This window comes from Egretta garzetta, unplaced genomic scaffold, assembly GCF_000687185.1.
Source record: "Egretta garzetta isolate BGI_Z169 unplaced genomic scaffold, ASM68718v1 scaffold209, whole genome shotgun sequence".
Lineage (NCBI taxonomy): Eukaryota > Metazoa > Chordata > Aves > Pelecaniformes > Ardeidae > Egretta > Egretta garzetta.
In genome coordinates this window covers 2,234,326-2,247,728 of record NW_009260839.1, presented here as the reverse complement: position 1 = coordinate 2,247,728, position 13,403 = coordinate 2,234,326, and the positions used below count along the sequence as shown (strand labels likewise).

Here is a 13,403-nt window from a genome sequence, read left to right as displayed (position 1 = left end):
AAAAAAAAAAGGGTTAGCTGATCCGCTCTTTCTGAAGCAGAAGAGGGCACAGCTGGCAAAGCTGATGATAAATCATGTTCACTGAGTAAAAGCAGTGGTAACAATCCAAAGGTAAAAGATGCTGAGAAAACGATGAGCTGACCCAGTGCTGAACCTGACACGGCTGCACTTGATCTGGGCACTGACACTGTCTTGCTTGGTTCATGTCTCTACTGGATGAAATTCATGGTTGCATGGACACACTATGTCTATGTCAGCACAAACCTGTGCTGCTGCTGCCTCTTTTATCACCCCCAGCTGCTGTTCTCACCGCCTCCTGCGTGCTGCCACTGGCACAGCCTGGATTTCTACTTTCTTTTTTTTTCTAGGTAGATCTTCAGCCGCATCAGTTTCTACCCTGAGGTGCCAGTGAGACCTCCCTTAGGGCAGCTGTGTAGATTTTATGCCAGATGGAATTAGTATTATAATCAGAGCTGCAGAGCTGAGAGTTAAACTCACCTTAGCAATTTTTTACTTGTCTGAACATTTTTGAGAGATACAGCAAAGCCAGCAAAATATTTGACATACACAAGGACAGTGTCACTTGCCAGAGACCCAGCGCAGGATTTGCTGGCTTTGGAGATGGATGACTAATACCTTTACTTCAAAAAGTTATGTAATTTTCCCATGCGCTACCAGTTCTTCAAACAGAACGTCAAATTGTGGTGCAATATTAGACTACACATATTTACTTAAGGATATTTACAGGGAAATTCTATGTTTACCTAGATAGAAATTACATCTTACCTGCATATATAACAATTCCTACTGCAGCCTCAGTATTTCTGATTGTACATCCACGAAGCAAGAGGCTTTCAATGCTAAAACCAATCCGTTCGTGATTTGGCTGCTCCCTAGAAGAATGAAAATAAAATAAAGCAATGTCTTTTTCTGTTCTAATATAGTATTAAACAAAATTTTTGTGTGCATGACTGTTTCAGGTTGAAATCAAGGAACTGTGAAGGCCCTATTTCACTTGTATTTCACTCAGCTTCAAAAAAGACTCCGGTAAGAAGTTATGGAGAAGTCCAAGTATCTCTTTTAAAGACCACTTGCATGGTGTGTGTATCAGGATGTCAATAAGAAACAAGTTTGGCTGTCACTTGGTACCTTATCTGGCAGATTCAGTATCTCATAAATGAAGCCAAGATACATTGCGTGACTTCATTCAGATGAAATTCTTTTAGAAAGCTGAGCAGGGTTTACCTGCTGGTAGAGGTTCAGATGAAAACATCTACACCCTGCAAGAGCTTCTCTCTCTCTGTCAGCCACCAAAGGGCTTCTCATCTTTGTGAACCTCAGTTTGCTCAAGCAGTCTCTAGGCTGCGGCTCCTGTCCTCACTCCCACACTGGATGGAAGGGTTTTCATCCTGGCTGAAGGTGTCCCATCACACACCAGATACTTCTGCTAGCAGAACAGACCAATGAAAACTTAATGGAAATTATAAGGTCAGTGCTCCATCAGGCAGGCAATTTGTTACTTACCTCTGAAAATGAAAGCATAAAACTACTTTTGCTCACAGTTTTTATTATGTACTTTGGTAAGCTGCTCCCGAGATCTTTACCAAAGATGAGATTTTTCACTTCAGTCACTCCATCTGATTTTGTTACACAAATATCAGCATGGGAAAATAATTTTTTCTAGAACATCTATCTTTTGCTACTTTCTATTTGATATTTAGCATTGCATTTACCAGTAAACTGCAGCATCACTTAAATGGAGGGCAAGGTTAGGTGATGTCTCGAGGCTAAGTACGGTCCTATGCCTGTGTGCAGCTGCACATGATTACAGGTTTAGGTACCAACAACCTACAGTTGGTAGAACTGTAAAAAAACAATCCCAGAAACCTGTTTTTCTGGGAATCTAGATTCAGCCTTGGTGAACTCATTTACTAGAAGCTTTCTTGCATCCCCTTGAGCAGAATTTGCTCAGGCATGTCAGATGGATGTCACAAAGTTCTTTCTTACCATTTTTAGCAGGGAGACTACTGCTACCATTTTATAGCAAGGCAACAGAGCCTCAATAATTTATTAAGGGTTCTTGGAGAAAAATGTAACCTGCTCCAAGTAATTTGTGTTTACAAAATAGCTCAAAGACCAAAACCAGAAACTCCACTAACTCTTAGTAAATAATTTTCACTGGCAAATTCTTTCATCTACCCCTGAAACGGGGAGAGAAAGGCAGCTAATTCCGTATTCCACCAAGCAGGTGAGATAACAGGCATTTCCAGAAGAGATTCTGTTACAGATTTTCAATAGAGTTTTGAAGATTTTGAAGCCAGTCCTGGGTCCTGGGTGTGTATTTGTGTTTTCTTGTGACATATCACCTACATTTCTATAAACTCAGTGCTCAGTACCATATTATAGCAGGCTGATTGGAAAGATTGCTTCAATTTAGATTATACCCAGTGGTCCTCAAAGCCAGCAACCACAGCCAGTGATCAATACAAACTTGACCTCTTTTTCCCTTTTAAGATATCACAGTAGAGGGGAAATGGCACTGCTATTAGAGGTGTTGTTCTTACAGGGCATAAATTCTCAAGACCAGATTAAGCTCGGTCAGTGGTCAGTGCTAATGGGCAAGAATGCTCTGGTTTACTCATGCCATTGGATCTGCCCATTTGCAGCTACTCTAGGTGTAACACTCTCACTGCATTCTTGCAGAGACATTAACTCCTAGTTTAGCTACTAGCAAACTTAACAAAGCCGAAGCATGGATAGAGATGCTGGCGCATTCATATGGTTAAATTATTTGCATAACATGGGGCATGCATCTGGTCCGGGCAGCAGGTATTTTGGACAAATCTCTGGTGTGGTGTGGGAACCAGCACAGACAACGACTGCCCTGAAGAGGGCCTTGGGAAACAGCTGCCCTGTGCTGAAGGGTAAAAGAATTTTCAGACGTCAGCCATGCCATACAAATTGGCCTTATAGCCAGGGAGTGGGCTTAAATCCGCTGAATTTGCTAGTGTAGATTTCCCTGTTATGCCTGTGCCAGAATGATTAAGTGAAGAAAGAACACAAGGAACAAGAGGCTGTGGCTTTTTCCTCACATACATAGTTTTACACTAAAAAAAAAAAATAACAAGCACTTTTTTATACTAGCCTAACACATTTGTTCAGTAGGATTTTTCTTGCTTGCTTGGTTTTTCTAGCTGCAAGAAGAAAATCACATTTGTTTGTTAGGTCCTGGATACCTTTTCCCTGTGGCTGTAAATATGAAGAAACTAAAGCCATGCAGCTGAATATCTTCAAACACTAGGAAGGATTTAGATTTAAAAACTAGCCTAGCCTAACCCTCAGGTCACATGTAAATGAAGTTATGTCTGAATTCTGAAAAGAGCTGAAGCCTTGTGAAAAGAGTTTATATGAAAAAACTGCAAATTCAGTGTCAAGCCTTGGTCCTGCCTTGCCTCAAAGCACAGATTCCAGTCTACATCTTATATTGACTTCTGAATCCAGGAATAGATAATGCTGACATCCATCAATTTCTGCAAAATAGATGCCTTCCATCCAGTTCCTCCAAGAGAAATATTAAAGTTCAGATACAAAATGCATTTATGGATAACAAATACTTACATGTACCCTTTGAATTTATTGAGATCATTGTTTGGCATTTCACAGATGATGGTGTTTTGGAAAAATTCAGGTTGAAACATAGTACCCTGCAAGAGGAAACACACTAAGAATGAGAGTCAAATCCAATGAGCACTTGAAATGCTAAACACTGAGAGAAGCTAAATACAGGCCACCCCGATAGCTGGGGGCTGGAGTGCTTGTCCTGTGAGGGAAGGCAGAGGGAGTTTAGCTCATTCACCTGAAGCAAAGCTCTAGAGGGACTAAGTAAAGATCTGAGATTTTCCTCTTCTGGGTTAACAACTGGTTAAATTAAATGAAGAAAAACACTGTGTATTGGACAAGATATCACAAGTAACAATTAGCAAAAACATGTGTCTTCATTTAAAATGAATGTAATAAATTCAAATTATTTATGAAGCAAAACCAGCCTTCAACCAAAAGCAAGCATAAATGAAAATAATTTCAGTATTTATCAGGATTTTGAAATACATTAGACTTGTTACATTACTGGCCAGGATGGTATAATCAATCCAAGCCCACACATTTGAATAAACATATCACATTCAAATCAGACTAAAACCAAGACTAATAGCAAAAAAACCCAACAAACCCTCAAGCCCCCAAATGAACAAACAAAAAAACAAAACAAAAAGAGGGAAGGCAGTAGAATAAGTCCAAACTGCTGGGAGAGGCAAAACAAGAGAATGCTTTTCAGGCTAAGTGCTCACTCAAAAAGGGCTTGGAGCTGAACTAAGACATACAATTTTGCCTGATTTCCCCTGTGTTCAAGGAAACAGGCTTGGGTTTTGGAGTGCATGAAGCAGCCTGGAAAGCAGACAGCATAAGAGGTACTTTACTGCCATAAGTGGTGTCTTTTTCTTAACTGAAAAAATACACAAGACACTTTGATTTTAGATTAAGAAAATGTAATAAGAATGGGATGTGAGAAACGTGAAAGGGAATCATTATTGCTGTGCCATAAAATCTTTAAAAGAACTGAAACTTACTTTAGTCCAAACTCCTCCCATTAGGAAAGCTGGAAATCAAGTCTGCTGCTGGGCCTCCCTACCTTTTTCTACAGCCAGAGACTGCCAGAGATTGGACTCCTTCAGAAACTGCAAAGCCTGGGAATCCTTAATTGGAATTCACAAAAACTTTGCCAGACTGCAAGAGTCTAACACTGCCAGTCGTCAAGTCTCAATTTTTTCTTCACTGTGCTTTAATTTTTCCATTATTTTCTTTCTCCTCTTTTTTTCCTGAGGAGTACGTATATTATTTTTTTTAAAATATACATATAATATTTAAGTACAAGCAAGTAGAGAATCTGATCTAAAAAAAAAGTTAGAAGAAATATAAAAGCTTGATAAATATAAGGGCATTTTGTATACCTTCTGACCCATGTGGCTGAATATTTTTAGAATCTCTTTTTAAAAGAGATTCACCTCCTCTGAATCTTGTTCAGCTCCGTAAACTCAACAGGAAAATGAGTGCATATTTGGTTGTGCTAGAAATATTTGTACAACAGGAGAACAGGAAGATGCAAAAGGCACCTGGAGGGCTCATTACTAATGAAGAAACCTAATAGGCTTCTAGCAAGAAAGGGGTAGAGAAGGATGATTCTTCTCTCAATTTTTTTTCTTTTGATGGCAAGAATTTTACATTTGAAAAGTCAAGTTAGAAAATGGCATAAAAGGAAAAAAAACCTTCCTCTCAATCTTTTACAGGTAGGTGAATTCAATATTCCCAAGCATATCATAAAGCAAGAATGAACCCCAGTTCATCCGTAATGCCTCCCTCCTCAGAGAGTCACACTTTATAGACGCAATTAAATCTGCGTTAAGTTTTACACAGCACATAAGTCACAGGACTAAACAAACCTCAAAGAACAAGGAAGAAGTTAACACACTAAAACCTGTACCTCTGATATTTAGTGCACTGGTTTTTTAGCCAACACACTGTTTACACTGGCATGTTACAATAGCAGGGTCATATAGTTGACTGTTTAGGCTCTGACCTTCCTGAGCACTGGCTATCGCCACGGTCAGAACTGCATTCCACTCCAGTTTGTAAGTATAAACACTTCTGGGCATACAGTTTATCTAAACAACAACTCAGTGTATAAAGAAAATAACCACAAATAGTCAGTCTGAAGCATAATTCATCATGCAGGGATTTTCTGATTTAAAGAAAGACTTCCTCATATTCTAAATGGCTGAAGCAAAAGTTTGCATTTTGTATGATAGTAGAGCTCTCTGTTTTCCTCTATAAGCAAAAATATAAAACCTAACGTGTGAACTATGACTATGTGACACAAATGCAGCATTTTTATTTTTTCCATTTAAGTAGCTTGTGAAGAAAATTAACTCTATCCCAGCCAAAATTGGCACAAATTGTAACAAATACAACTCTCCCTAAGTCATATTTTCTTGTTTGCTTCAGGTTTATCAAACATGAGTCAAGAGAATATACCAGTAAAGCGTTTGTAAGAAGGAAATGATACAGCCTGTGGAAAAAAAAATCACTATTTGAAGCCTTCAAGCTGAATCTCTGCTAGCAATCAAACTGCTGTCAAACACAGCAATTTTACTTAACTTTTTGCATTTTAATTTACTTCAGTTTCTATTCAATTGCTTATTATACTCGTAGAAAAGATTCCATTATTTCATTACAACTTTGTGTGCCTTAGAACAATTCCTAGTTAAACTGCCATGCCTGTACCAGCCGAGCAAATGAGCAATGGTACGTCAGCTGCAACAGGGAAGCAAAATCCCTAAGGAAGCCGGCAGCCAATTTGGAAGGGGGGGCAGGAGCTGTCTTCCACTTTCCATGCACAAATATTTCACTCCATAGTACTGGCTTTGCTTTAGGATGCGCTGCGGACCATGACAACCTGTGGGCTACAGATGGCTTATACATAAGAAAGACTTGCTGCAGTCCTGAAGTGTGGTGCTGTGTGTTGCTGCTTAAGCATCTGCTGATGCAGTTTGCTGCAGACAACTACTGTCTGAGATAATCTTCCTTTTTTAACAGCCAACCCTGTGCCAGAATAACAAAAATATTTTGGGACAAACTGCTGTTTTCTGTACAGGGTGTTAGCTCCGACAGCAAAAGGCTTTCATAGCTGTATCAGCACATCCAGCCAGGCAGACCTGGCACACGTCACGGCTGGAGCTGGTGTACAAATGGGCCCAGCCTAACCCCGCACTGCACAGCCTGCGTTTTCAGCAGACTTACCTGGCTGGAGAAGCCCATCACGACTTGTCGTTGTTTAAGGTTGGTCTCCCCGTCGAGGTTGGCGGTTTCCAAGTGACAGATCCCGTTCTGATCAGAGGAGTACAGGAGCAGGATATCGGCTGGGATGGTCTCATTACACTGCAGCTGCACAAAATCCCCCACTCGGACATCCTTCCAGCACTTCTCAACATAGGCACGTTCTTCCCTGTTACATTAAAAACATGTTGGGGGTGACATTAGGAAGGCAGGCCTGCTGATTAGTGGGGCTTCAAAAAAATAAAACAGGGGGGCGGTGGCACATTGCTGTACTTTTTTTTTAAGAGAGGCAGCACAGAAATTAATAGTTTTAGATGTTTTCATAGTATCATTTCACCATCCATCACGGTCAAATAAAATCTTTACATGGAATAAAAAGAGACTACAACAAAAGTTCTTTATCATTCTAGCATTAGCCCTATAATCTCCACAGCAAAAGACAGAAAGTTGTTCTGACTAACAGAGGTTTTTTTAAAGTATCTTATTCAAGAAATCTAGACATTTCACCAGAAAATATACATTGTTTTTGGCTGTGTGACTATTTCTCAGATACTTTCCAACAACATATAGATCCTGAAAGAAACAAATCGCTCTCTCAGCTACACTTATTTCAGGTCTCTCTGGTTTGTAACCCTTAAAAGGTAATTACAAATTCTGAGCTCAGCCCACAGAAACAACTTCAAGAGGTAGAACAGCAGGCAAATGACCCCCTAGTATTAAGCAAAAAAATCCATCCAGAGCCCAACTTTAACAGAAAAGTTAAGATAAGAAAAAAAGAGCTTCTAAAACAAAAAAAGAAAAAGAAAAAAAAAGGAAGAAGAGCCTTGGGGTTCAAGGGAAAGAAATTACTATTTCATCAACAAACTGGAGCTCAATGGTTCAGGAAATAGCAAACTTTTTCTGGCATTACCTTTTCAATAATTGATCCTTCAACTGCTCTTAATCATCTAAGCAAACTGAAAACTGCACAATAAGCTTTAAAATTAGCTAATGGAAAAACTGCACAGGCAACAATGGCCCAGTTCCTCTAACTCTTTGAGGGGAAACTATTTTTACCATATGAATAATTGAATCATCTCATGTCTTGCTCTGTTAGAGGGAAAATGCTCGTGATACTTTACCAGACAGACAGTAAAAGGCTTTTTGTAATGACTCAGAGTCTCATTTTTGCTTAAGTTTTTAATCGTCCTCATCTATTGCCTGAAGAATACTGTCTTTCAGTTAAGTGTTTGTATCATGAGAAGGGGAGCAGTGATACAGCAGATAAAGTGTTTTGCTACAGTTCAAAGCACACACCCAAGCATTGCTCCAGAGTCAGGCCAAAGGCTACTTCCCGCTAACCTACTTTACGGCCTTCTGTGAAGGAGAGCCAGCCATGATGCTGTCAGGCAAACCCTTGCACTTGGCTGATATCCTTATCTGTAAACCAACAAGAAAGAAGAGCTTCCTGGAAAGATTATGCACATAGTAAAATTCAGTGCATTTCCCAGTGGTATCCACTTTTTATTCAGAAAAAGAACCCCCCAAACCACCCACAACGTAACTATTTAAATCCCTTTAATGGCAGATATGAGACACTTACTAAATAATGGTATTGTAGCAAAAATGTTTCCTTCCTACATTAAATTTTCATTCCTGAATTTTTCATTCTTCTGTCTTCTTTTGTCTGACTCTACTTATCTGCATGTTCTTTTTTCTTTTGCTCAACAACAGACAAAAAAGACCCCACTGAAAAACAGAGGTCTGTTCTAAGTTTTGTTTGACGTACTGGAGTGTGTCCAGAGAAGGGCAACAAAGCTGGTGAGGGGTCTGGAGCACAAGACTTATGCAGAGCAGCTGAGGGAACTGGGGCTGTTTATTTAGCCTGGAGAAATGAGGCTTGGGGGAGACCTTATCACTCTCTACAACTGCCTGACAGGAGGGGGGAGCCAGGTGGGTGTTGATCTCTTCTCCCAAGTAACAAATGATAGGATAAGAGGAAATGGCCTCAAGCTGCACCAGGGAGTTTTAGATTGGATATTAGGAAATATTTATTCACCAAAAGGGTTCTCAAGCATTGGGACAGGCTGCCCAGGGAAGTGGTTGAATCCCCATCCCTGAAAGTATTTAAAAGGCATGTAGAGGTGGTGTTAGGGACGTGGTTTAGCAGTGGACTTAGCAGTGCTAAGTTAATGGTTGGACTTGATGGCCTTAGAGGTCTTTTCCAACCTAAATGTTTCTATGTTTGTAAGTCAATTTGATGTTGCTGGTGCATTTAAAAAAAAAAAATCCAAATCAATTTCTATTTGAAAAGTATTTAAGCAGGTGCATGTTGAGTATTTATTGCTCTAGAAAGTAGATACTAATGTTAATACAGCAAATCAACTAAGTGACTATGAATCTTTCCCATGTCAACCACTTTCCGGGTAGAACTTCTTCATTTGTTTGTTTAAAACATAACAATGAGAGTACAGAAGCAGTTAGAGCAAGCAGATGGCTTGTCTTGCTATCCTAGACATTTGGATGCCCTGTATAGTTTGCATATAATATTTGCTATGACTTCTGCAGGGCAATCCTACCTCTCTGTACGTCAACTCTTGCACAATTCTGAAGTTTATAGAACACACTTCTGAATTTTTCTGCTCACAGAATGCTATAGAAGGGCCTTGCCCCAGCTGGCTGTCTTCCACATCAGCCTAAAGAAACCAGGTTAGCAAAAATAATCCACAGAAATCACAGATCTGTAGTATTTTTTTCCATAAGTCCCTATGAAACATACATTACACATAAAGCCTCAAGTTCTGCCCATTCACTAATTACAGAGGAGATGGTGAGTCAGAAAAGCCAAATGACCTCTTTCAGATCAGAGGAAAAGTCTTACTTAGCACAGGGACTAGAGTTCAGGACTTGCTCGAATCCCAAACCTGCATTCAGGTGAACAAACTGTCCCTCTCTCCCAACAAGCATTGAATTTGGTAAAGCAGCACATTTTCTTTTCCTGAAAGAACTATTCAGCTGGAGCTGTAAGATTAACAATTTCTTACAGTGCAAAGGTTTGCTACAACTTTGTAGAGAATTACCAGTGGATGAAGGGAAGAAAAGTATTTCACAAGGACCTGGTACGCCCCACAGCAACACCAATCCAGTTGCCTAACAAGATTTTTCAAAAGAAGCAGTTTCCTTTTAGCAATTCCTGTAACTGGGAACACCGCCCATTTTCTGTTCAGTGATTAAAGTTCATAGCACAAGCTCTCTGGTTGCTAAATAAACAGAGGAGCTTCATAAATCTAAGATGGTCGGACAAGAAACATTAAAAGGGCAAACACATTTATCCAGTAAAATAAACAAGACATGGTGATTTTCAATAGGTGGAAAGCTGGAAATGTGATTCTTATAGCACATGGCATCAGGGCTGTGACGTGTCAAAGGCATGATCGAAGATAAAAGTTTCTCAGTACCTTCTCTCCTTTACCAGTCAATTTAGCAAAAGCGCACTTAAAAAGTGTTCCCTGGCTGTCCTGGGATAATGGTAACATAAAAGCACACATCAGCAGATAGCGCAGGCAAAAAGAGGCCGTTAGCCTTGGACAGCTGAAGTGGAGTCTGCCAGAAATCGTTACAGGACTCACCACAACTGACCGGAAAGCCTGAACTGAAGGGACTTTATGAAGTCATATCTGGGAAGAACCAATCATAAAAAAAACCTGCTGTGGCTGGAGATTGTGGGGGAACATGAATAAATTATTGACTTTGTGTCAACAATTTCATTTCACATTCTTGGATTCAATAAAGATAAATTTCAAATAAAAACTGGGTCAAAATGGGTGATGAGTGGGAGCAAATAGAAATGATTGTTATGCTCCCTAGAGGAGATTAAATAAAAGTAATTTTTCATGTGCACTCCACAGCACATTATGACTCCTAGATTGTTTTAGAGAAAGACCTTCAGAAATCTTTATCACCCAGAAGTATATCTGGTGATATATATCTGATAATATATATATATTATCAACCAATTAGTTCAGTGAGTCTTCTTTCTTTGAATTACTGTAAGGTCCATCTCAGGATCTTTGCAGTTTGAAGTAAAGACATTGTTTGCTCTAGTTTTCATCCCCTAAAATTGCCACTAGGTTATAACACTTAGTTGTCACAAATAGACAAACCCAAATGTTTGTACTTTATTGCATGTAAATTAGCTAGAAGGTTATATTTGAAAATGGCCCCCCTCAAATATCACCTACTTCGTAAAAAATGCCCATGCTCTGGGATTCTCAGTTCTACACAGACAACATGTAGAATCACACAGCTCCTTACCCTTTACAGTCTATTTTTGCAAATAGAAATCCCCCACAATTTTATGCTATCAAAGATTACACTAGCTTTTATATGGAAAAATTTTCAAAGACCACTTTATGGCCATGACCTCATGGTTAGGAGACCATAAAACTTTGAAAAATTAACAACAAAGGAGCAGATTTAGGACTTGAAGAAGGCACCAGACTGGAAAGGAACTGATTCTGAAACCTGTCCATACGTCAGAGTAGAGCACAACTTGGCTGATAGTGTTCCTGAGCTAGAGATACTATCTGTGCACGAGAAGGTACTGTATGGTCTGTGCTGATTCACCATGGCCTTCCGCCACGTTACTCTTACAGCAGCTGGGAACACTGGTTTTGTGACATGGACATCAGCCCAGCAGCTTCAGGGAATGATGTCCTTTATAGCAGCAGCTGGTCTTGTAACAAGCCCTCATTAGCAAGCAGCTATAGCCCTTCCCCATAGCCCCAAACTCTCTCTCAGCATTTAAATATTACTCTAAGCCAGCAATGAGCATCTTTTAAAGATAATGGGAGTGAAATTTTTCTGAAATGTAATAAAATACTTCTTTAATTATACAGTTTTGGCATTCCAAATTCCTTAATGTTAGCAACAGATCATATCTTTTTAAGTGCTAAAACTGTCTATAGCAACAAGCAAGTTATTCCCTCAATGATAAAAGATGCTTGTATTCAAATTCTGTAATAATTTCAAGTTTACGTGGACTTTAAGTAAGTATCAGAACTTTAGAAATGTATTATATGTCTATATATAAGTTCAACTTGCCTTTTTTAATCTGTCTAAGGACTCCCAGTAACTTAAGTTTCTGGAAGCCACAGCCTAGATCAGCTTTTTTGTTACACCCATCTCCATCCATGACCCATGTAGCTCTTGGGGTCACATCATAGAAAACTGCTTCTCTCCACATTTTAGTGGTGTTTTAAAAACTCGGACAGTTAGGATGGAACCTAATAGCATGAGGTCATGATTCTGCAGGTCTCTGAGCCAAAACCATAGGTTCTCATTTTTTGCCCTTTGTCTTCAGTCATTAGCTTCTGCTGCTGCCTGCTAAACCACTGCACCTTTTCTGTGAAGGAGCTTTAAATGCCTTGGCAGGTAATAGATCTTGAAGAAAGCTCTGATAAAGCAATACACAAACTGGTGGAAGTGTTAGTAATGTATTTACGGATTTTCTTCCACAGAGACCAAGAATCCTGTAGCAATACATGTCGACTGACGAGAACTGCTAGCTTGCTGCTCTTTGGCTTTCAAGTGCTGCTGCCTGGACCAGCCGAGTGTTGAAAACTTGACATTTTTCTTTTGCATTTAGTCAGTTCAGCACGTCACGTATTTCTTCACTACACATTCATCATGCTCACCAAAGATGGATTCATGTTTTAATTATTTCTTCACAATTTGGGTGCCACTGGGTTCAAGCATTTACATGGTGACATAATAAACCTGAGCGTACTGTTGATGTAGGCCATTTTCTCAGCTCACTGGAAATTTGAAGAATGCCTCAGCTTGCATAAACAGAAGGCACTTTTTGCGCCTTCAGTAAAACTCACTGGTAATTCAGGCATCCATCATTAAACTTGGTACAAAAATTCCGTAGCATCTGAACTACACACGGAAGTTACACCAGCAACAGAGCAGAGAGAGCAGAGGAAGCCCACTGCCAGCAATAGTCCCACACAGAGAACAGCATAGTCATTTTTGACATTCAGCAAGGGAGAGGCATTGGATCTTTCCTGATGGATAGCGAGTTGCAATAATATCATAGCACATTATAATCCTGCAGTCATTGTAAATTATTCATATTGCTATGTTTATAAGAAATAAATCATGTTTCAATTGATCAAGGTTTGTGCTTTGTGGCTGTCATAGGAATGCACCTTCAGCCATGCAAGAGCTGGAGATCTTCAGGAGATCTTGAGCCTCCAGCTGATGAAATTCATGCACCATTCAGAGAAGGCATCAGTGAGGTGTTGAAGCCTTGATGCCCAAGAAAATTGATTGTAATTTTGCCTGAGAGAATGTGGTGGGACTTCAAGCAGGCCACAGGATTTAGACTTTTTTTTTGGTGTATAAAATGAACCCACTAAAGCCTCCAGCAGGCTCCTAGTCTTTAAAGTTATGCTTTGTTAGAAAACAAAACTAATAAAGCAGAAAGAAAAGGCTCTTTAACAAGTGAAAACTAAGTGATGCTGAACCAGACT

At 39.6% G+C, this 13,403-nt stretch overlaps 1 protein-coding gene across 1 annotated transcript in view; it reads right to left on the bottom strand.

Annotated features, from left to right (window-relative positions):
* Positions 1-13,403, bottom strand: part of ATP10B (ATPase phospholipid transporting 10B (putative)) — a 58,562-nt gene that overhangs the window by 37,160 nt on the left and 7,999 nt on the right. The window contains exons 3-5 of the mRNA XM_035902481.1: positions 6,853-7,057; positions 3,619-3,704; positions 787-893 (exon numbers count right to left, since the gene is read on the bottom strand). Coding sequence (XP_035758374.1) covers positions 787-893; positions 3,619-3,704; positions 6,853-7,057 — 398 coding nt within the window. The remainder of the gene's footprint in view (positions 1-786; positions 894-3,618; positions 3,705-6,852; positions 7,058-13,403) is intronic.